The 22,868-nt window shown below is 43.5% G+C and overlaps 1 protein-coding gene across 1 annotated transcript in view; it reads right to left on the minus strand.

The window, feature by feature from the left end:
* The window catches only part of MBTPS1 (membrane bound transcription factor peptidase, site 1), a 63,543-nt gene that overhangs the window by 9,492 nt on the left and 31,183 nt on the right, over nt 1-22,868 (minus strand). Inside the window, exons 10-19 of the mRNA XM_003315210.7 lie at nt 21,624-21,775; nt 18,395-18,556; nt 11,378-11,522; nt 7,339-7,527; nt 6,618-6,790; nt 5,088-5,203; nt 4,420-4,576; nt 3,231-3,355; nt 2,432-2,509; nt 52-192 (exon numbers count right to left, since the gene is read on the minus strand). Coding sequence (XP_003315258.1) covers nt 52-192; nt 2,432-2,509; nt 3,231-3,355; nt 4,420-4,576; nt 5,088-5,203; nt 6,618-6,790; nt 7,339-7,527; nt 11,378-11,522; nt 18,395-18,556; nt 21,624-21,775 — 1,438 coding nt within the window. The remainder of the gene's footprint in view (nt 1-51; nt 193-2,431; nt 2,510-3,230; nt 3,356-4,419; nt 4,577-5,087; nt 5,204-6,617; nt 6,791-7,338; nt 7,528-11,377; nt 11,523-18,394; nt 18,557-21,623; nt 21,776-22,868) is intronic.

Below are 22,868 nucleotides of genomic sequence, written 5' to 3' on the forward strand. Positions count from 1 at the left end.
AAGAAAGGATCTGAGTGCCGAAGTCACAAAGCCCATCCGCGTTTTTCCTACCCTTCTGTCGGTGACTGTCATCCAAGCAATTGGAGTCCCCATACAGTACAATCCGGCCTCCACCCTCAGCTGGAATCTGATAAAGTCCCAAAATGGGGACGTTTTCAACAACTGCTGTTTCCTGCTTTAAAACCTCCAATCCTGAAACAACACAACAAAAAACAACAGCCATGAGAGTTTCCACTGAGCAGTGAGTTATTTCCTGATATTTCATCCACGTGACAAATAAACCACATTTACAAAATCTAATATTCAATTAAAACATGGCAAATTTTTAGAATAGAAAAGCCTTAAGAATAAGCCTTTTAGAACAGAAATGTCTTAAGTGCCATTAATTTGTTTTAGCAAAATTCACTTTGTGTGTATTTCCGTATCTATCCACTTTCATTTTTACTTGCCATGGCAGTACATAATATTTACAATTGCAAAGGTGCTGCCTCTATCTTTAAAAAAACCCTAAATTTTGTCCCCTCTTATTATCCTGAAAGGCCTATGTTTTCAGACACCTACACAAAGGGCAGCCAGCAGATCTTGCTAAACACACAGGTTTCTCTGTGAATAAAGTCATATATACTAATACCCAGGTTTCACGTTTTATTATGAAAAGCTAGGACAAATGTAACTAATTTTTAAAAGTATGTCCACATATTTATATTTAGGTTTAAGACATCGGTTACATTAATTTCACAAAGACACATGTTCCAATAGCACAGCCTCCTATCTTTGCCCAGATGACATAATTTAAAATTTGTAATGAATCAAGAAGTCAAAAATGTATAAATGCCACAGGCAGCATCATCAGTGGCACCACCAGATAATCTAGGAGTCTCTGCCCCTAATTCAATTGCTTTCCTCAGCACTAGAACATGATGTACGTCTTCATCAGAATCTAGTATTGTCCGTGTTGATAACATCTGAAATGTCTGTAGCTCTATAAACGTGACATTCCCTGCTCTCTGTGCAGGAATCCTACTAGGAGCTGAGTAGAAGAAAAAATAGGCCTTTCTTTGGAAGAGGGAAGCAGTCAGGAAAAACTGGAACACATTCACCGCCATTTGCCTTGTGGTATTTGATGGGAGTTTTATTTCTGCCATCAGGGTCTTTTTTGATCAGGCATAACCCAAATTCCTATTTTCAAATTCTTATTTTGTACCCAAAAGATTATTCAACTTGAAGTCTTTATGGGAATAAAATGCCCCTTTAAAAAATTTCATTTTCACACTGTAGTAGAACACCAAAAGAAAGCACATATCCTTAAATCTACTTCTGATTCTGCCCACCCACCAACCAAAAACAAGGATCTCCCAGAGGGTACAAGCCAATGAGACCACCGCTTTGATCCCTTGTTTATAGCTAGAACCTGAAGTGATACTGTCTATGAGAAATGCTTTTAGAAAGAATCACTAACCCATGGCCAAGTGACTGTGAAAACAATCATTATGTGCCTAAAGGTGAAATATAACCTATTAAACACAGATCCAGTTACTGATCAACCTTGCTTTTGATAAAAGGAAAAAATCCCTTCCAGGTAATATAAAAATAAGTTCTATATTCCAGTTGCAAGTAGATAAGGTGAGAAATCCTCTCTTTTCAACGTTTTCAACTAATAAAACTATCCTTAACTTCCACATACAGAAAATGGCAACTTTATAAGGGAGGGGGCCTCTCAATCTGAAATACACAGTAACAAACTTGCATGACAGAAACGAATCTTGTACATTTTCATTTTTCTAAAACCTTGGTAATCTGGCAATCACAGAAGCAGAACAATTTATAAAGGGTAACAAAAAAATTCATCAAGTAACCTTGAAGGTAGTTTTTTTTTTTTTGAGATGGTCTCCCTCTGTCGCCCAGGCTGGAGTGCAGTGGCATGATCTTGGGTCACTGCAACCTCTGCCTCCCAGGTTCAAGCGATTCTCCTGCCTCAGCCTCCTGAGTAGCTGGGACTACAGGCACGTGCCATCACACCCGGCTAAATTTTTGTATTTTTAGTAGAGACAGGGTTTCACCGTGTTAGCCAGGATGGTCTCAATCTCCTCACCTCGTGATCTGCCTGCCTCAGCCTCCCAAAGTGGTGGGTACCATTCAAGTAACATTGCAACAAATTTTAAAAGAAACCAAAACGTCGAATGGGCATGGGATTTCTTATTGGGGTGATAAAATTGTTCTGGAAGTAGACAATGGTGATGGTTCCACAATTTTGTAAATACACTAAAACCCACCGAATTGTACACTTTAAAAGGGCAACTGTTACGGTATGTAAATTATATGCAATAAAGCTTTTATTAAAGAGAGACAGAGATGAGAGACAGAGAGAGAAGCGGGGGAAAAGGGAGAGAGAGAAAGAAGAAGCAAAAGGCCCATGAATGGCATCCTTTACCTTGGTCCTTGAAAGTCTGTGTTATCACGACGCCATCTTCTGGAAACTTCGCGATGCTGCACCCTGACGCATAATACACTAGGAAAGAGTGTTCAAAGTCAAGGGAACACAGGAACGCCGAACACTTTAATAAATAATAGCTACTCGTTTACCCAAAATACATTCTTCAGATGCTACGTATTTTTTTAATTGTTTTTAATCTTGAGGGAGGAGCTGCTATTGCCTTGTCACACATAAAGTACAAGTAATCTCCTCAAAATTCAAGTAAAAAACACTACTAACATCAGGTTTCTGAATACATTTTATAATCAAAGAAAAATACTATTAACATTAGGTTTCTGAATAGATGTTATAACTCAGAGCAGTGAAAGGCTCAAAACAAGCTGTCCAGACCTGCAGAATGGGTAGTAAGAATGCTTAAGACGTTGTTCTCAAAACCAGCTACCAAAACCTTATCTGTGGGGGAACTTCCTACACGGGAAACACAAAGTTATTTCATGAATAGCACTTTGTAAATAATTAAGAAGCTGTGAGGTAGTTCCTATTTGGGACTATTACATAAAGACTCTAATAGGTGGCACTAAAATTAGGAATGGCTACATAAAATATTTTCATTTAAAAAAAATCTGGACAAGACTAGAGCCTCACAGATGTACTTTTGAAAATACTGATGAGTTCTTTCCACAGACTCCAGCTAACTGAGGGATCATCATTCTCTTTCTCAAGAAATCTAGACTTCAGAGGTGTAGAGCTTCTGCTCTCACACCTAAGACCACGCCCTCAGGAAACAGAGCCTTACTGTCATGGTTGGCCAGGGTGAACTCCCCTTCATACAGGCCATCGCTGAACCCCATGTTCCACACAGACAGCAGCTCATTCAGAGCTGGGATGTTAGCTCCTCCGGTATCCGGCATCCACCACTGCCTGGGAAAGTGGTAACAGACACACAGGGAACAGGGAATGAAGACACTCCATACACAGTTATTTAGTCTCTGTGACAAAACTCAATTTCTCCTGCCACAATCCAGTCCTTCCACACTAAGGCTTCAACTGAAACCAACTGTCTGGGTTTGGGTAAAACTGCAAATTTAAGTGCTTCGGCTGATGTGTAGAATTAATTAAAGCAAAATTTATTTTATGAAATGAAAATCAGTACTTTACCGAAATGCACCAGAGATAACTGCTTAGCCTAGACCCAGCAAGGCTCAGTGAAGGAGAAGAAGATGAGAAAGAAGCATAGAAACGTTCAGTCACAGATTCTAAAGAAACCGATTCAAAACACAGAGGTGATTATGTTTATAATACATTGGGAGTCCCTGATCCCAATAAAGGGGAGGACATTATTCCCCTTGAGTACATTAATTACTATAAATATAAATAAATTAATTATTGTAAATATACAATATTTAAATATACGATAACTTACTCGAAATATTCTTTAAGAAACAGTTCCTTTGGTGCATTTAAATTTATATATACTCAGTAACAGAGTGAGAGTGGAAAAGAATTAAACGGAAGTTTAAAGCTGAAGTAGCTCATATCTAAGATTAACAAGGAAAGACAATGAACCCTCTATATTATTAACAGTACTCACACTCAATAAACATCTTACTTCATGAGCAACTTTCAAGAACCCCTCTACTGTATAAAGGACTATTTTCTTTTTTGTGTTCTATTTTTTCTCTCTGAGATAGGGTCTCTCTGACACCCAGGCTGGAGTACAGTGGCTTGATCTCAGCTCACTGCAGCCTTGGCCTCCCAGGTTCAACCCATCTGCCCAACTCAGCCTTCCAAAGTGCTGGGATTACAGGCGTGAGCAACCGCGCTCAGTCGAAAGGGCTTTTTTTCTAGTCAAGCTCTCTGAATGTGTCTGTGCTAACTGGAAAGACCACCAACAGGTCAAATCATCACTTACGTATTTGCTGGGTAGAATTGAATTCCCCAAAAGTCACATTTTTTATCCAAATACCAATGCGTATCAACAGTACCTTGTGTTTTCATCATAAAACTTCACTTTTCTCATAACAGAAGTGTTGTACCAGTCACTGAAGATGGCGAGCGAGAGGCCGTTGTCCACGTCCCTCCGGAGCTTGGCGATCTCTTCGGGGAAGTACTCCTCCTCACTGTCCACCATCAGCAAAGTGCCTGATGGACAAAGAACCAAGGCTGGGAACTGCCGCCTCTGAATGACAGGACACCACTGCAGAAACAGTGTCACCAGGTACACGTCTCAGGTTACTGACACCTAACAGTCTGCTTTGTGCCACCCTGTCCCACTTGAAAAGGGACTAAAAAGTAGAGGAGCAGGATCCAGCAATACACAGCGCCTAACTGTGATCTGATTTCATTTGCGGTGCTCAGGATAAAGATTTTCATTCACTTGAGAAGGAGCAAAATATATGGCAGAGCTGCTTTTAACTTAAAGAAAAGAGTACGAATGTCCCTGTCTCCAATCAGTCTGTCTGGTATTTCAGCTGAATGTCACACCCACCACCACCTGTTTCAGAGCCTCGCCCCAGGCTCACCCAGCTGTGGGGCCCACGGCGCACACTCCCTTGGTAGCTATCACTGAAAACTGGGATTCACTTCTCAAACATTTAACAAACATCCAAAGTGGGCGGAAAGACCAACTGGCTAGCACAGCATTGCCACTTACCATACTGACTGGCATCAAAACACGTGAAGGGGGCCCCGAGGACCTCTACAAAGTAGCCCATGCTTCTCAGATGCTGGTACATATCCCTGAAATTGGTGTGGATGTGATCACCATTCCTGAAAAACAATAGGCCACGGCATTAAAATGATCGATCTTTACTGGCAATAAAGGCATATCTGGCCACAGGGCCGCCTCTGCAGGAGCACCATGCCATGGCCCACAGAGAAGGCCTGGAAGGCTGGCCCACTGGCACAGGCATCAGCTTAGGAGACCTGTGTGCTCTGGTCTGGACACATGGAAATGGCTGATAAGAAGAAACCATGGGCCTGGCAGGTGCATGAAAGAGACAAAATGACCAGAAGAAATGGCCAAAGACATGTTTAAAGTGTCCTGGACCATCACTGTAGCAGTCGCGTTCAAGTAAATTGCTGGCAACCATCTGTGGCTGACAGAAGAGCTTAGCAAACAGCCACGGGAGTGCAGGGAGGCTGGAACAAGCCACGCAGGGCCACGGTGCTGAGACAGCGGCACAGCTAACTGATATCACTGCCACTGGTCAACTTTCCATCCCCGTCCCTCCCAAATGAGCTCACTTTCCTATGGGACACTGTATACACCCTCTAGGGGTCACCTCATTCTCACCTCTCAGCAGCACAGACTCCAGGTGCTCTCCTGCAGGCCCACGGGCTTGCCCTGGTCTACGAACTTCCCACCACTTCCTGTCTACCCGTCTCTGGTCTGAGCCCCTCCAATGTGGCTGCCAGAGACATCTTATTTTAAAAGGCAAGTCTGACTCGGTAACTATCCTGGTCACATCTTTCAATGCTTCCCCTACCCCTACTTTCAGCATGGAGTTCAAACTCAGTCCAAACATAAAAGCAGAAATGAGCTTGGCTAATGCACCAAGAGAAAGTCAGCCCAGCTGCCCTGCAGGGAACAGGCACAGGGAGAGGGGCTATGGGGACTGGGGGGGAAGCAGTGCCAGATTCTGAAGGGCTGCATGGGTCACACCAGGGGGCTCGGCCGGGTGAGGAAGTCAGAATAGGCAATCACTGGAGAGCTTGAGGCAAACTGTGTTAGAAGTTGTTTTAAGAAGATTACCAAGGTTGCCAGAAGAGGAGTGGAATTTAGGGCAACAGCAGCCACAGCAGTGGCACTCAGGAGCTGCTGATGTGCTCCAGGCAAGAGATGACAATGGCATGGACTAGGGTGGGAGCAGGGAGAAGGCCAGAGATGGAAGGATCCAGGATGCGGTTTGAGGGTAAGACTGACGGCTTTGCTGACTGGCTCAATGGGAGAAGGAAGGAGAAGAGAAGTTCAAGCTTTTTACTGCATATTCATACTTGTGAAAGTTTCAAAAGAGAAGTCAGGCTGCCCTAAGTGCATGGCAAAAGCCCGAACATCTCAGCGTCATCAGAGTCCAGGCTCCACGAGAAGCTAAGCAACATCTTTCCAAGAGTTGCGGGAACAGTGGTGCCTCCTCCCACCACGGAGGCTGGGGAGGTGAAGTGCATCCTGTGAGGTGCTTACCAGTCTAAAGGGTCATTCTTCATCCTTAAATTATCCCTGGGGAAATAGCCAGGTGGATAGCGGAGGTTGTGGTACTGATCCCAGAGAACTCTCTTGCTTCGCGGGGGAGTAGGAATTATCTTCACCTTAATGGGGAGCTTTACTGTTGAAGTCTGTTCTGCACCATTTTTTGACTAAAAAAAAAGAAACGAAACTTGAAATGCCCTCATTGCCCAGAAGAAACTTTCAGGTTTAAAAACATCATTTCTGTTTATCAATTTAACCTAAATAATTTGAACACAAGAATTTCCAATAACAAATGTCTGATGAAAGATTCATGTATCATAACTAAGTCCATTCAAACACTTAAAGAGTTTAACAGTTAAAATTTAAGGCATATTCTATCAATAAAAACTACTAGAGCCTCACAGGATTAACCCTACATTTCCTTTTAGAGAACGTATATTTTTGGTGCACTCCTTTTGAGCTTGAAATCTGGTAGAAAACAGTCTTCTCTGCTGTTGTGTGGCCACAGAACGGCAAGCACTAGCACTCACTGACTGAGCTACTTCTTCAAACTCCAGCTGCTCCGGAGGCCCTGGAACCATCAATTGTGGCCATCAAGGATAAGCCTATCTGTCAACTGTACTTCCAGTGGAGACCCCAGGTATTTCGCCTGTCCCTCCCTGAAAGGTGATGTCAAACAGCTAAGAAAACAAGCCACTTTCCCGCATATCCTTACCTCTGTCTCTGCTGGGGAAGCCACAGTGATCATGACATGGCCCTGAGCAATGCCTTCCCAGGAAGCCGCTTTCTTGGTCACAGAAATGGAGATGGCCAGGTAGCCCGACCAAGGCCATAAGACCGAGGAGTAGGAGAAGGCAACTTCAATGTTGTCTCCGTTCTGTGGCAAATAGGGCTGCCAGTCAGGCTGCAGGAAAAAGAAATCAGACAAAGGCTCAAGTGAAAAGCTCCAGGAGAAAACACATGGAAACCAGAAAAACTCAATTCTTACCAAAACTGCTTCTGAGAAATACTTCACTAAATAGGGAAAAATAAAATTTATACACAGATACTAAGTAACTACAACCAAAGCAGCCTATGGGCTGCCTCGGACATATCACTAGAAAAGTCTAGAAACCGCTATTTCTGACAGCTTCCAATTTTATGGAGACATTTTTTTTCTATTATAAAACGGGAACTTTTGTCAAAAGTTCTTTGATGAAGAACTTTATCTGACTGAGAGAACTTACACAGATGAAAACTCTCAGATTTAAGGTTATTTCCCAATTAGTTGTATGCTTTAAAAAATCCCATTAATTGAAAGCAGTAACATGACAGGGACACCAGCTGTCCCGAGTCACATTCTGAAGCTGGAAAGAGGTGGCCAGAGGGAGGGCTGGCTCAGCTGCGAGATGACCACCCTTCTACCCTCCAGGTGGGAGAAAAGCAGAAAGGGAAGCGTGAGCAGAGGCCATCTGGAAGAGACGTCAGTGAGAGCTTGCAACTAACCAGTATTTCAGACGAATCGAAATTACTCATTTCCCTCCACAATCCACACAGCCAGAACTTACTTCCCAAGTAAGCCAGTGTGTTAAGAAAAAAGTAAGAAAAAGAAAAATATCTGTAGGATACGGTGTCGCAAATAATGAGGAAGAAAAGGGATTTTTAAAGAATGCTCTTGGAGCCACTGGTTCCCAAGTGAAAAACTTTCGCCCATCTCTTGTAACACATCAAATTAACACAGATGAAACAATTAAATATTTAACAATCATATATATAAAAATTAGTAGAAAAATAAAATGGAAATTTTATTATCTCTCTGGAAGGATGTTTCTCATCTGCAAAACAATAAAAGTCATAAAACATAAAAATTCAACTACATGAAATGTAAAACTTTTACAGAAGGAAAAAAATCCCCACTACAGTAAGTAATATTAAAGGGAAAAGAGCATCACCTGGAGGAACATTTTGCTGAACACACAGCAACGGTGAATTTCTCTATGACAGGGCGATCATGTTAGGATTGATAGAGAAAATCCCAATTCCAGGAGAAAAGTGGGCCAACGAAATGAACGTGTAACTCATACAAGAGGAAATAGAATTCGTAAACACAACCAAAGATATCCACCCCACAAAGAACTGAAGTGCACATTACACAAGCCGCCCGTTTTACCCCCATCTAAGCTGAAAGCTGAAAGATGTACCACCTAAAACAGCCAAATGCCCAGCAGGAGATGAACGGAGAAACGCCATGTGGCCGACCCGCCCAGTGGAGCACTACTCCAACACAGGAAGCAGCGCGGCACTGACAGCACTACGGCGTGGACAAACCGTGAAAACCTGAGGCTGAGGGAAGGAAGCTGGGCACAAAAGGACAGATGCTATAGGATTCCATTGATGTGAGAAGTCCAGAACAGGCAAGCCCACAGAGACAGAAAGCAGGCTGGTTGCCAAAGGCTGGTGGAAGGAAGAAGGAGTGGCTGATAATGGGTATAAGGTTTCTTTTAGGGAATGTTCCTGAAGGAGATGTTGGCACAACCTTCTGAATATACTAAAACCCACCAAACTGTGCGACCTAAAAGGGTGAATTTCATGATACGTGGATTTTATCTCAATTTTTTAAAACACTAATGGAATAAAAACACTTTAAAAGGCAAATCAGGTCAGGCGCGGCGGCTCACGCCTGTAATCTCAGCACTTTGGGAGGGCAAAGCGGGAGGATCACGAGGTCAGGAAATCGAGACCACCCTGGCTAACATGGTGAAACCCGTCTCTACTAAAAATACAAAAAATTAGCCGGGCGTGGTGGCGCACGCCTGTAGTCCCAGCTACTTGGGAGGCTGAGGCAGGAAAATGGCGTGAACCCGGGAGACGGAGCTTGCAGTGAGCCGAGATCGTGCCACTGCACTCAAGCCTGGGAGAGAGCGAGACTTCATCTCCAAAAAAAAAAAAAAAAAAAAAAAAGGCAAATCACCCAGTGAAGGTGTGGTGGAGCCATGTTCTCCTGAACCCCACTGGCAGCAGTCTAAGCTGACGTAACTCTACTGGACAGAATTTGGTAGGATGTGCCAACAGCCATCCTTGACTGTTCACACCCTCTGATTCAGGGAGCAAATCCAGGGAGTTTATGTTAAGGAAATAATTCAAAATAAAAGAAAACCATATATGCAAAAATATTCAGTGAAATGTTTATAATTGAAAACTACCTAACAGTTCAAAGGAAAATAGTAAACAAATTATAATTTACTATTTCTATATAAACAACCATTAAGAAGTATACTGGTGCCATGCATATAGTTGAATTTTTCTTTTCTTTTCTTTTCTTTTTGAGATGGAGTCTTGCTCTGTCACCAGGTTGGAGTACAGTGGCATGATCTCGGCCCACTGCAACCTCCGCCTCCCAGGTTCAAGTGATTCTCCTGCTTCAGCCTCCCGAGTAGCTGGGATTACAAGCGTGTGTCACCACGCCCAGCTGATTTTTGTATTTTTAGTAGAGACGGGGTTTCACCACGTTTGCCAGGATGGTCTCGATCTCTTGACCTCGTGATCCTCCTGCCTCGGCCTCTCAAAGTGCTGGGATTACAGGCTTGAGCCAACACGCCTGGCAGCTGAATTTTTCAATATTTATGATATAATGAGAACCACCAAAAAAGTTGTAAATTTTTGCCAATTGCAAAATGATAACAAAAAAAAATAAGTATTGCAGATAAGGGCTGGAAAAGACTATTTAAAAAACAGTGGCCAAGTTAGTATGCTGAGGCTGGAAGCGAGTTTTCTATTGTTTTTCCCTATTTTTTATTATTGCAATAGTGTCTACATAGTTAAGATTTTTAAAAATTTACAAAACAATATTTAAAAAAAAGACTGTAACTTCCAAACACATTAAAGGATAAAATACTGGTTGGTGCGATGGCTCACACCTGTAATCCCAGGACTCTGGGAGGCTGAGGTAGGTGGATCACCTGAAGTCAGGAATTCGAGACCAGCCTGGCCAACATGATGAAACCCTGTCTCTACTAAAAATGCAAAAAATTAGCTAGATGTGGTGGCAGGCACCTGTAATCCCAGATACCTGGGAGGCTGAGCTAGTAGAATCGCTTGAACCTGGGAGGCGGAGGTTGCAGTGAGCCGAGATCGTGCCATTGCCCTCCAGCCTGGGCAATAAGAGTGATACTCTGTCTCAAAAAAAAAATAAATAAATAAAGAATGAAATACTACAACCAGCCTTTAATTATAGGCGCAAAATTGTAGAGATGAAAAATCAAATGTAATTAGCTGACTCAGGAGCCAAACTCAAGATGCCAAAGCAAAAAAGTAAAATTGGTTTCATTAATTTATACCCTGACTTATTCTGTAACAGACTTAGGATATAACAAATCGCTACTTCCAATAGCCCTGGTACCCTAGACAGGGCTATTTCCTTTTTTTTTTTCCCAGACAGGGTCTTGCTCTGTCATCCAGGCTGGAGTGCAATGGCATGATCTTGGCTCACTGCAGCATCAACCTCCTAGACTCAAGTGATCCTCCCACGTCAGCCTCCTGTGTATCTGGGACCATGGGCACACACCACCATTCCTGGCTAATTTCTTTATTATTTGTAGAGACAGGTCTCACTTTGTTGCTCAGGCTGGTCTTAAAGTCCTGGGCTCAAGTGATCCTCTCTCCTCGGCCTAGAACTTTTCCTTTTTTAACTTCAGCAGAAATAACTATGGCCTAAAGGTCTGGGCTGTGTCTAAGTTCACCATCAAGTCAGAGACCAAGTCAGAGAGAAGTTTCACCTTATCTACAATTCTTCCTGTGACTCCCATGCCGTTGAGGATGGTGACATTAACAACTGTCGGCATTCCTCCATAGTAGATGGGCTGGGAGCAGTAGGGCCACATGTAGGGACACTCAGTCAGATCTATGTAGCTGGGGCTCAAACTGAAATAAAGAATACAGTGTTAGAGTAGATCATATGAGAAAACTACAATGAAGCAACACAACTGTACAAGACAGAGTTAACAAAGCAGACCTAGCTTCAGAACGGCTTGCTTACAGCGCTGCCCTAGGCTGGCATCTGGGAACTTGGCTCTGGAATGCTCCTGCACAGATAAGGCCGCTGTGCCAGCCTGCTGTCTATACAGACAGTGTGATGTGCAGGGACACCTCTGCTTTCACAAGTCTGGAGCTTTGGGAGTTGTCACTGGCAGAGAATGAGTACGTGACCAGCCCTAATGGAAACTTGGACTTGAGTCTGTAGAGGGCTTCCCTGGGCACAAACACGTACACATGTCAATGCAGCTTGCTGCTGGGAAAGGGGCCAGCTCTGTGAGACCCTGCCTGGCAGGAGAGAGGGGAGAGCTTAGGAAGCTGCGCCTGGATTTCTCCAGGCTCTCTCCGTGTGAGGCATCTTTTTCCCTTACAGAGCCGCTGTGCATCCTTGCTGTGCCACTATAATGACTCTTAGCTGGGAGTATGACCACAGGCTGAATCCCGTGAGCCCTAAAGCACCGAGCCTGGGAGAGGTGCTGGGGACCCTAACATAATTTGTGTCAGAAGTGCTGACACAAGTGCTCTGGCAATTATGTTGGTTTCACGGTTTCCCCTTATCTGAACTGAGTTTGTGTCGGGTTCACATCACTCCTAGTGCAGCAGCGGTGTCAGCTACGCCCGAACAGGTGAAAACACAGGAACAGACAAATGTTTCAGACAAGACGTGACCCACGATGGCCTCCCTGAGAGCACCAGGCATACGTGGATCCTGCTTCTCAAGCTGCACCCACGTGCAGTGGGCAGGCGGCTCTGCGCAACTGCTTCACCTCATTACAGGAGATGCCAGCCTTTCTCAAACAGCAACTACGGTATAAGGAGTACTTTTTATTAGTTTGTAATAACAAAGATGTATCTGGGCCAACTGAATTGCTATATAAGAAACCAAGTGGAATATCTTTAGGGATACTGTGACTTTCACAGGCAGTTATAATCAACACATATCACAGTTAAGTTATCTAAACAGATACCACCTTCACAAGTCTGAAGTTCACCAAAAAAAGAAAAAGAAAAGGAAATAGGTACTACCTAGTTTTAAAATCCTGAATGGATCGGCCATGTGACTACAATTGTATGCATCAGCAAAGGTATCTGTTCTACTTGAAATGTGTTTGTAAACTTTGCTGGTAACTGTGCTCTGTAATCAGTTTAATTCGACTACTAATTCAACATGATTTAACTAGGAAACCATTATTAGCAAACAGAATTCAACATCATATTAAGAAAACAACATAGCAAGACCAGTGGGATTTATTTCAGATTGGTTCAATATTGGGAAACTCATTAATATCACAAACCATATATATTAATAGGTCTAAAGTATTCATATGATTACCTTTCTAGATGCTGAAAAAGCATACAAAATTCAATCCACAGTCCTCATGAAAACGCTCAGAAAAACAGCACTAGACAGATAATCTACCACAATAAAAAATATATACATATATATATAGATATACACACCTTAGGGATAAATCCAGCATCTTACTTAACGGAGAAACACAAGAGGCATTTCCATTAAGATTAGGAACAACGTAAGGATAGCCACTCTCTCCCCTGCTGTTCAACACTGTGCTAGATATACCAGCCCATGCAACTAGACAGAAAATAATCAATGAAGCCTTAAGAATTGGCAAGGAAGATGTAAAACTATCTTTATTTCCATATGGTAGGTTAGTATACCTGGAAAACCCTAGAGAAGCAATAGTAAAACTAACTCAAACAATAATTCAGATAGGTAGCAGCATATGCAATTAACATATAAAAATAAAATCAACCAGTTAGAGAATATACAAGAAGAGAAAGCCCAATCTACAGCAGCAACAAAAAGATTAAATATTTAAACTTACCAAGAAATGTGTAAAACCTATATGAAGACAACTGTAAAACCTCCTGGAAGACACACAAGACTTGAGCAAATGAAAACACATCCTTTGCTCTTAGACAAAATAACAGCATTATAAAAATATTACTTCTAAGTTCATTTAAAATTTGATGCAATTGCAACAAAAATTCCAACAAGCTTCTTTCATAGAATTAAATAAGTTGATATGAAAATTCATATGAAGAAAACAAACATGCAAGAATAGCCAAGAAGGGCCGGGTGAAGTGACTCACGCGTGTCATCCCAGCACTTTGGGAGGCCCAAGTGTGAGGACGGCTTGAGCCCAGGAGTTGAAGACCAGCCTGGGCAACATGGCAAAACCCTGTCTCTACTAAAAATAGAAAAATTAGTGGGGCATGGGGGTATGTATCTGCAGTCCACCTACTTGGGAGGCTGAGACGGGAGAATCACCTGAGCCCAGAGGGCAGAGGTTACAGTGAGCTGAGATCATGCAACTGCACTCCAGCCCGAGCCACAGAGCAAGACCCTGCTGCATTTAAAAAAAAAAAAAAAAAAAGAGAGAGGGAAAAGAAAAGAAAGAAAGAAAGAAAAGAATACCCAAGAAAACACTGAAAAAAAAAATTACAAGGGGAACTAGCACTAACAGACATTAAAACATGCTATAAAGTCTTTAAAATCAAAACAGTGTGGTACCAGTACATGGACAGACAGACCAGTGGAACAGAATGGAAAGCTCAGGGATAGACCTAATACACATGAAAACTTAGTACATAATAAAGACGGTATCTCAAATCACTGGGGCAAAGATGGACTTTTTAATCACAAAAGCTTTAACAAATGGGTGGCCATTTGGCAAAAGAAAAAATTAGATCCCTACCTCCAAACAATACTCAAAAATTAACTCCAAATGGATTAAGGAATTTCAAGTAAATAAAAGAAAGCAAACAAATATTAGAAGAAAACACGGGTGAATTTCTCTTTTACCTCCCTCAGTGCAGAAAAAGACTTTCTAAGGACTCAAAATACAGAGGCATCAGCTGAAGAGTAACAAATGTGACTATTAAAAAACAACTGCATGGCAAAACACCTTACACTAAGTCAAAAGACAACTGACAAAGTGGCAGAAAAATCCGCAACATGCATCCCTGACGGAGGGTTACTAACACTCATATATCGAGAACTCTAAAGAGGGACCAAAAACCCCATTGAAAAAGAAATGAACAGACAATTCACAAGAAAGGGAAAAAAAAAAAAGCTCTTAAACATGGACTTAGGTGTTCAAACTCACTCATAAATAGAGAAACACAAATTAAACAATACTGAAATACCATTTCTTACCAATCAGATTTGTAAAAAGTAGCAAGACAGAGCACTCTGTCAGTGAGGCTTTGGGGAAACCGGCACTCACACACACTGCTCATGCAATACCAACAGGCACAACCCTTCCACAGAGAAACAAAGCAATGCCTAACAGAGCTACCCAATGCTCTCAACGCTGACCAGCAGTGCCACCTTACCTAACAGAGCTACCAGACGCTCTCGACCTGGACCAGCAGTGCCATCTTACCTAAGTCACCTGACGCTCTCAACCCAGATCAGCAGTGCCACCTTACCTAACAGAGCTACCCGATGCTCTCAACCCAGATCAGCAGTGCCACCTTACCTAACAGAGCTACCAGACGCTCTCAATGCTGAGCAGGGTAAATTTTTAGGAATTTACCCTGAAGGAACACCTCCAACAAAACTAAAACACACAGGCCTGAGGTTATTCACTACAAGTTTATAATTACAAAATACTGGAAACAACTTAAAAGCCCATATGTAGACAAGTAGTGGCTTAAACGATTGTACATTCACAGGACACGGCTGTGAAAAAGGAGGAGAATCTCTATGCACTGACGTGGAGAGATTTCCAGGACGTTAACTGAAAAAAGCAGAATCCAAAACAATATCCACAGTGATGCTATCCTTCTATGTATGTGCTCATTTGTGGGGTGGTGGGGGTGGGGGGAAGGATAAACCCAAACCTGATGTGATGGTTACCTAAGGCGTGTGTGGAAGCCTGGTAGAAAGAATGGGCGAGTGGGAACTGACATGGTTTAAATGCTTGTCCCCTCCAAATCTCACGCTGACTTGTAATCCCCAATGTTGGAGGTGGGCCTGGTGGGAGGGGACTGGATCATGGGGGCAGATCCCTCATGGGTGGTTTAGCACCATCCCTTTGGTAATAACTGAGTTCTCGCTCAGCTCAGGCAAGATCTGGGTGTTTAAAAGTCTGGGACCTCCCCGCTCTCTTGCTCCCTCTCTTGCCATGTGAAGTGCTGGCTCCCCTTCACCTTCTGCCATGATTGGAAGCTCCCTGAGGCCTCCCCAGAAGCAGGTGCTGGTGCTATGCTTCCTGTACAGCCTGCAGAACCAGGAGCCAATTGAACCTCTTTTCTTTATAAATTACCCAGTCTCAGGTATTTTTTTATAGCAATGCAAGAACAAACGAACACATCCTTAGAACCACAGTCATGTTTCACACACCCAATAACAAGTTATAATCAACCAGGATGTGGGGGAAATCTAGAAAGGAATACAAATATGAATAAATGAGTCCAACTGTATTAAAAAGACACCAAGGAAAGAATTAACCTAAGTAGTAACTGAAAAAAACACTATAACTGTATTCTGTAGGGCCAAAGATAATGACGCACTGTCACAAAATACTATATTCAAAAAATTCACATGGACATGGGCTAGCAGTTCCAAAGCTGCTCAGTACGTATACACTACGACTAAGCAAATAAGCCAACATATTGTGGATAACGAGAGCCCGGCTTCTCACTGTTGGACAATGGAGTTAGAAACAGAGGTAACATGACCATCTCTGTAAATAAGAAATAAATAAATAAATAGAAACAAGGATAGGGAAAGGCTGGAATGAACAGTGAGATACTGGCTGGAACCTGGAGGTGGCATGAACTCATGTTTCCAGTACCTACACAGATAGGCAGATACAGAAGCAGGCGTGTGTGTCTGTGCACGTGTCCACACGTTGCCTAGCTCTGTCTGAAGAGCGCAGTAACCACTGTGAGCACAGCAGCTTTGAGCACCCCGAGTGCCAGGTCTTGATTTCTTTAGAAGAGGCCATCAGCAAAGAGCTGCTTGGAGACAGAACTGATACCAAGGCTACAGCACAGAGGTGCATGACAGGACATCCTGTGCTGCCAAGAAGACAGAAAGTGCTCAGAAAAGGCTGGACACACGCTGAAAACACACATAAGCCAACTAGATGGAGCTCCCAACAGCCAACTCGGGGACAATTTGAATGACCCACTAAATGATGATATTAATTATAATCCACAGAGTAAAATAAATATCTATGTGTCCATACTGATATAAAGAATTGAATAAATAAATGGGACAGAAAGGACAGCTCTTCCTTCCAGGAGAGTTCCAATTAATAAATGTAAATGGAATGAAGGAAAAAGAAAATCATCACGTGTCAGAGTCGTCAGGAGTAATGACCAAAGGCAAGAACCATCAAGGCATGCTAACATGAGTGAGTGGAAGTATGTAAAGAAACAAGGCCATCTCGAAACATGCCCCCACAAGACACTGAGAAGTCACAAAGGAAACACGGGCTGCACAGTGGAGACACCTGGCAGGAGCCACCTCTGGCCCCACAGGGCCAGCAGCTCAGGTCCCCTCTGCAGGACACTGCTGGCTGACACCCGCAGCTGCCACCCTCAGGTCCTCACACGTCTGTGCCAAGGCCACGCTTCCCCTGGGGCTGCTCCCAGCCAATGACTAAGCACACAGGAGGCACTAGGGCAGGCCCATTCCGGGGGGACACAGGACTCCTCCAACAGGCAATCTGGTTCAAGGATTTCCCATCAGCCAAAACTTTTTCAGGCCTGTGTGAGCCTCTTCCTCCCCAGTCCTCCTAACTTTCCGGTGACAGATCAGCACCGCAATTCTTGCCTATTCCCACACCCTTCCCTTTATCCTTCAGAGGCCCTCACTCCCCACAAATCTTTTGAACATGTAATCCTAGCTTGACGTCTGCTTCTTGGAGGACCCAGACTGAGAGACCACAATAATCAAATGATGAAAATGAATACCCCCAATAACAAGATGAAGGAAAACGGAGGAACCGTCTGTGATTAGAAGAAACCAAGAAGACAGGACAATGAAATCCAATGTGGGATCCTGGACTGGATCCCAGAGAAGGGGCCTGTGGGACAATGGGCGGAATCTGCGTGAGGCCTGCAGGTCCGTCAGCAGGTGCTACATCAAGGCTCATTTCCAGACTCTGACGCTCACACTGAGGTTATGGAAGATACTAAGGTTAGGGAAAGCTGGGTGAAGGACTCAGGGGTTCTTATGAACTATTTGTGAAACTTTGCTGTAAATCTAAAATCATTTCAAAATAAGAGTGAAAACAAAGCAGGGCCCAGGCCGGACGGGAGTACCACAGGAGCTGGCGAGAGGTATGTGGTCTGCGGGTGAATTACAGCACAGTGTCAGTGTTTGTATGACAGTTTTAACAGCTGTACTCCACTCATCTGAAATGGTGGCATCAGGGGAAACTGGGCAGCCTTGTATGACAACTCTCTCCTATTTCTGCAAAATTTCTGTAAACCTAAGATTATTTCAAGAGTCTAAAAGAGTAAACAACAAAAGCAAAAAAACCACTCAGAAATCATTACTTTTAACCATTTATATTAAAGATCACATCAGTAAGCGAAAGTAGCTACCAGTTCTGCCAGCAGCACCCTGGAGAAGCAGCAGCAAAACCTCTCCAAGCACCCCGAGAATTCTGTGCTTAGTTATCATTTTTTGTTTTGAGGCTTGTATTTTGTGCAGAGGGAAAATTCGCCCAGAGCCCAGTGAAGGAGAGAAAGACCCATCGGCAGGGCGGTGCACTGACCTTGCCTGTGGCTTGTAGCTGTTGAGGATCTGATAGGCTCTGAGCAGATCGAGCTTGCCGTGGCCTTGCTCAAACATGTTGACCCCGGGGAGCCTCCGGGCTGACGCGATCAGGGCCTGCTTCATACTGGCAGGATTCACCAGCTCACGCTTCTGGACTGTGCTGGAGGAAAAATCAAGAATTGCCTATTTTCTCTCAGTAAAAGAATGAAAATTGGACCACTAAAACCTAACCTACAAACGTGCACACAAGAGGCCTGCAGTCTTGTTTAGTATCCAACAGGTGCTTGTCTGGCACAGCCTGCATGAGAGAATGAGTGCACACTCATCTCTGTACCCAATCCAGGACTGACCGCTCCGCAACCTTCTACGGGACCCACTTATGCTAAATGCATCAGTAACACATATTTTTGTGATAATTCAACTAAACAACCACATAGGCTGCAGAAGGCATGAATGTATAGGAGGTACTGACTCCTCTGGGGAGAGGAAGCCTGCTGGTCGCAGGAAGAAGCTGCCATGGGACACCGCCTGGCTGGGAGGAGGAGGAGCACACTCAGATCCTGGGGAGGGGCCACGACACAGGACTGGCAGGAGGCAGGCACAGGTCTGAGTGAGGACCGCCGCCTCCAAAGCCAATCCTTGCCTTTTTGTTTCCAGATTGGGAGGCTTGTCTGGGATGAGCCACCCTGATGGATGATGCCTTTCAGAACCTTCAGTTTCACCATGAGAATGCATCTGAACAAGCTTTAACACACAGTGTGACCTGGCTAGGAACTTAGCCTGGTGATACTAGCGTTACAACATCCATTTTTGTGTATTTATGTATTATAAATACAAGTGAATTTTAATTCCTAAAATTGAGGTGGGAGTATCAGTACACAAAAAAGGAAAACTTAACTCTCCTAAGTTCCTAAATATTTGTATGTGATGATGGTTGGTGTTGGAGTCTAGGCAGGTTTTCTAAATGGGAAATCTGACATAAGTAGAGGAGATAAAGTAGATTCTTCATGACAGAAGAAAAGAAGTGCTCAAAGCTATGGGTCAACAATCTTCCTCCTCTTCCTGCCTATAAAGTGAACTCAAGGGTTGCATTCCACTGCCTTTCACAGCATCATCAGGCTGGAGCTCGGGAGGCCCGCCACTGCTGCTCGGCTTCCATTATGAGCGACTGTCACACACAGAGGTTTCTGAACGATCACAACAGCAGTTTCATCTGCTGCAGTGAGATGAGGAGACTGAAAGGCTTCCTTGTTGCTGAAAATATCTGTACTTAAAGAAGCTGCTGGGAAAAGGAACAACCCCTCGGCTGCCCGCTTACTCAATAGCAGAGAGCTGACGGGCTCAACGGTGAAGGCAGAGCCCTCACTTCCTGCTAACAATCATGGTGTTTAGGAGAAATGAACCAGTATTTTCTGTTTCCAGAATCAACAAGATTAGAAGCTGCAGCCCTAACTGAATTCTCTCCACCTGGCAAATACAAGTGTGCAAATAGGCCAGGTAGCCCACTATCCACCTTCCCTCCACTCTGTTCCTCACTTGATGTAACACTGGAGAGAGGAAAACAACGGCAAGAGAAGACAGTGTTTCCAGCAAGCACATGGTTATTCTCCAAAGGCCAGTCTGGCCAATGTCAACATTCTCAAGAATTTGGCTCCAAACTGTAAGGGAAGAACAGAGAAAGGGGGAAAGAGATGGATATCTACCCCTTTTTTTTGGGTAGAGATGGGGTCTCACTATGTTGCCCCAGCTGCTCTCAAACTACTAGCCTCAAACAATCCTCTTGCCTTTGCCTCCCAAAGTGCTGGGATTACAGGTGTGAGCTACCACAACCAGCCAAGTACCTAGCTTTATTAAGGATTACTAACAAAATAATATCTGGCATCAGAAGCTGAAATCAATATTCAATTTACTTAAAGAGAACTTAAAATATAAAGACATTTAATACTATTTGCCTATATTAATTAATTTTTAAATTAGCATAGAATAACTTCCAAATACGCAGAGTTTTGTGTGTTATCACAACACTCAACTAAAACTTCATCTAGATAGAAGAAGTACAACTTATTTTTGGGGAAAATACAGTAACAAGATAAATGCCAGCCCCAAAGACATCTTTTTACAGCTGAGAGTAAGGAAACACGGACCACCGATGAAAGTGAGAACATGTGAACATCAACTCTGGTCTACTCGCTTGGAGAACTTTATTGATTGATTGGCTGATTGAGACAGAGTGTTGCTCTGTCACCCAGGCTGGAGTGCAATGGCACGATCTCAGTTCACTGCAACCTCCTCCTCCCGGGTTCAAGCAATTTTCCTGCCTCAATCTCCTGAGTAGCTGGGATTACAGCTGCCCACCACCACACCTGGCTAACTTGTAATTTTTAGTAGAGACAGGGTTTCACCATGTTGATCAGCCTGGTCTTGAACTCCTGACCTCAGGTGACCTGCTGCCTCAGCCTCCCAAAGTGCTGGGATTATAGGTGTGAGCCACCGCACCCGGCCTCCTTGAGAACTTTCTTCCAGTTTCATTATCTGCAAGATTAAGGGCCAGTCACTAAGCTCCATTCCAACTGCATGAGATTCAGTGAGACAAAGCAGAGTGGTGACTGTCAGTCCCTGGTGGCTTTGACATCCTTTGCTATAGAGAACATTAAAAGGTGAGTCCCCTTCACAAAAACAACAAATGGGCAACACTGTGAGAAGATGGATATGTTCATTCGTTTCACTAGAGTAACCCCCTTTTTACTATCTATATGTATTCCATAACATCATGTTGTATATCTTACATATATGCAGTAGGATTTGTTTTTTGTTTTTCTTTTTTAAAGTGAATCCCCAAGGAAATGGAGGATATATGGCAGGGAAATATCTTCCTATTTGTTCCCTGCCTGATATTTATGCTTGCTTGGATATAAAAATCACAGTTCTAGCACATAAATGGGATATTAGAAAACAGAACACAAACATAAAGAAACAGGTTATTTTGCCTATCAGCACTTTGTTTACTTGGGCTTATAAAGTGTGTTCACATTCACTTCATCTAACTATAAAAGAAGTGACTCCTACCTCTTTGCAGAGATGAAGAAGGAGAGACAGAGCAAGGCTGTGAAGGGCCTAAGCTCTCAAACCCAAGACAGGGCAGAAGCAAGACACGACTCCTGCTCTGCTGGCACCGAGTGCTCCTGTCCTGACGTGGGAGCTACTGGTCTCTAGGGGGCAGCACTCACCTCACTAATAAGGTGACAGCACCTGCAACCACTGGAGAAGCAACACTGGTCCCTGAGAGGGCCCGGCACCCCCCTTTCACGCCAGAACCCCGCACGCCAGCACCATAGGTGACAATGTCAGGTTTCATGCGACCGTAGCCTCCTGGTAGCTCCTATGAATAAAAGCAGCTTGGTTGCTACATCTCGCACATTGGCATACAGCCACATGCAATCATGAGTGAATCAAATCAGAACAGAGATATGGGTTAGTTAAAAACAGTATAACCTTAGGAAGGTACTGGTTTTAGTCTGAAATTCACTCCAGGCAGGCGCAAGGCTCACACCTGTAATCCCAACACTCTGGGAGGCCGAGGCAGGTGGACTGCTTGAGCCCAGGAGTTCCAGACTAGCCTGGGCTACACAGTAAGACCCCCATCTCCACAAAAAATACAAAAATTAGCCAGATGTAGTGGCACAAGCCTGTAGTCCCGGCTACTCAGGAGGATCACCTGAGCCGGGAGGTCAAGGCTGCAGGGAGCCGTGATTGTGCCACTGCACTCCAGCCTGGGCAACAGAGTGAGATCCTGTCCCCCTCAGCCCCGCACCCCGCCCCGCCAAAAAAAGAGAAAAAAACAAAGAAATTCACTACAATACAGAAGATAAGCTTAAACGATAATGTAGAAAGTAAATTTTTAAAAATATATTTTATAACAACCAGAACAATGGCAAAGGCATAAAGCAATTAAAAGATAAGTATTTTAATTTTGCTGACATGCCAGACTGGAAAGTGGACACTGGCTTATCACCAAGACCAGAAACTGGAAACTGCTTTATCTCTAGATAAGTTAAAATTAGAAATATGTTAGAAAAATTAGAAAATTAAAATATAAAAAAACCTAAACATGTTTCTTTACAAGGAAAAAAGTACACGGTATGAGTGGATGTTTCAAACGGTTGTAAAAGAGCAAATAAGAAACCACTGAGAAGGAACAAGATAACCACACGACTAACTTGGGATAACGTTTTAATAAGTACTTGCTTAAGCTTCTTAAGAATTGGGGCAAAACGAGAATTAGAATAGGATCTCATATTCTGTCAGAAAACAGGAGCCCAATTTGAAGGGAAGCCCTTTTCTGACCATCAAACCCAAGGACCGTGGATGCACATACTGGGATACCGAGTAAAGGCATCCTCCACTGCAGCTGTGATGATGGAAGGACATTTCTCAAATGCCATTAAAAAGCTGGCCGGTGATGAAGGCCATGG

The sequence above is a fragment of the Pan troglodytes genome, chromosome 18 (assembly GCF_028858775.2).
Source record: "Pan troglodytes isolate AG18354 chromosome 18, NHGRI_mPanTro3-v2.0_pri, whole genome shotgun sequence".
Classification (NCBI taxonomy): domain Eukaryota; kingdom Metazoa; phylum Chordata; class Mammalia; order Primates; family Hominidae; genus Pan; species Pan troglodytes.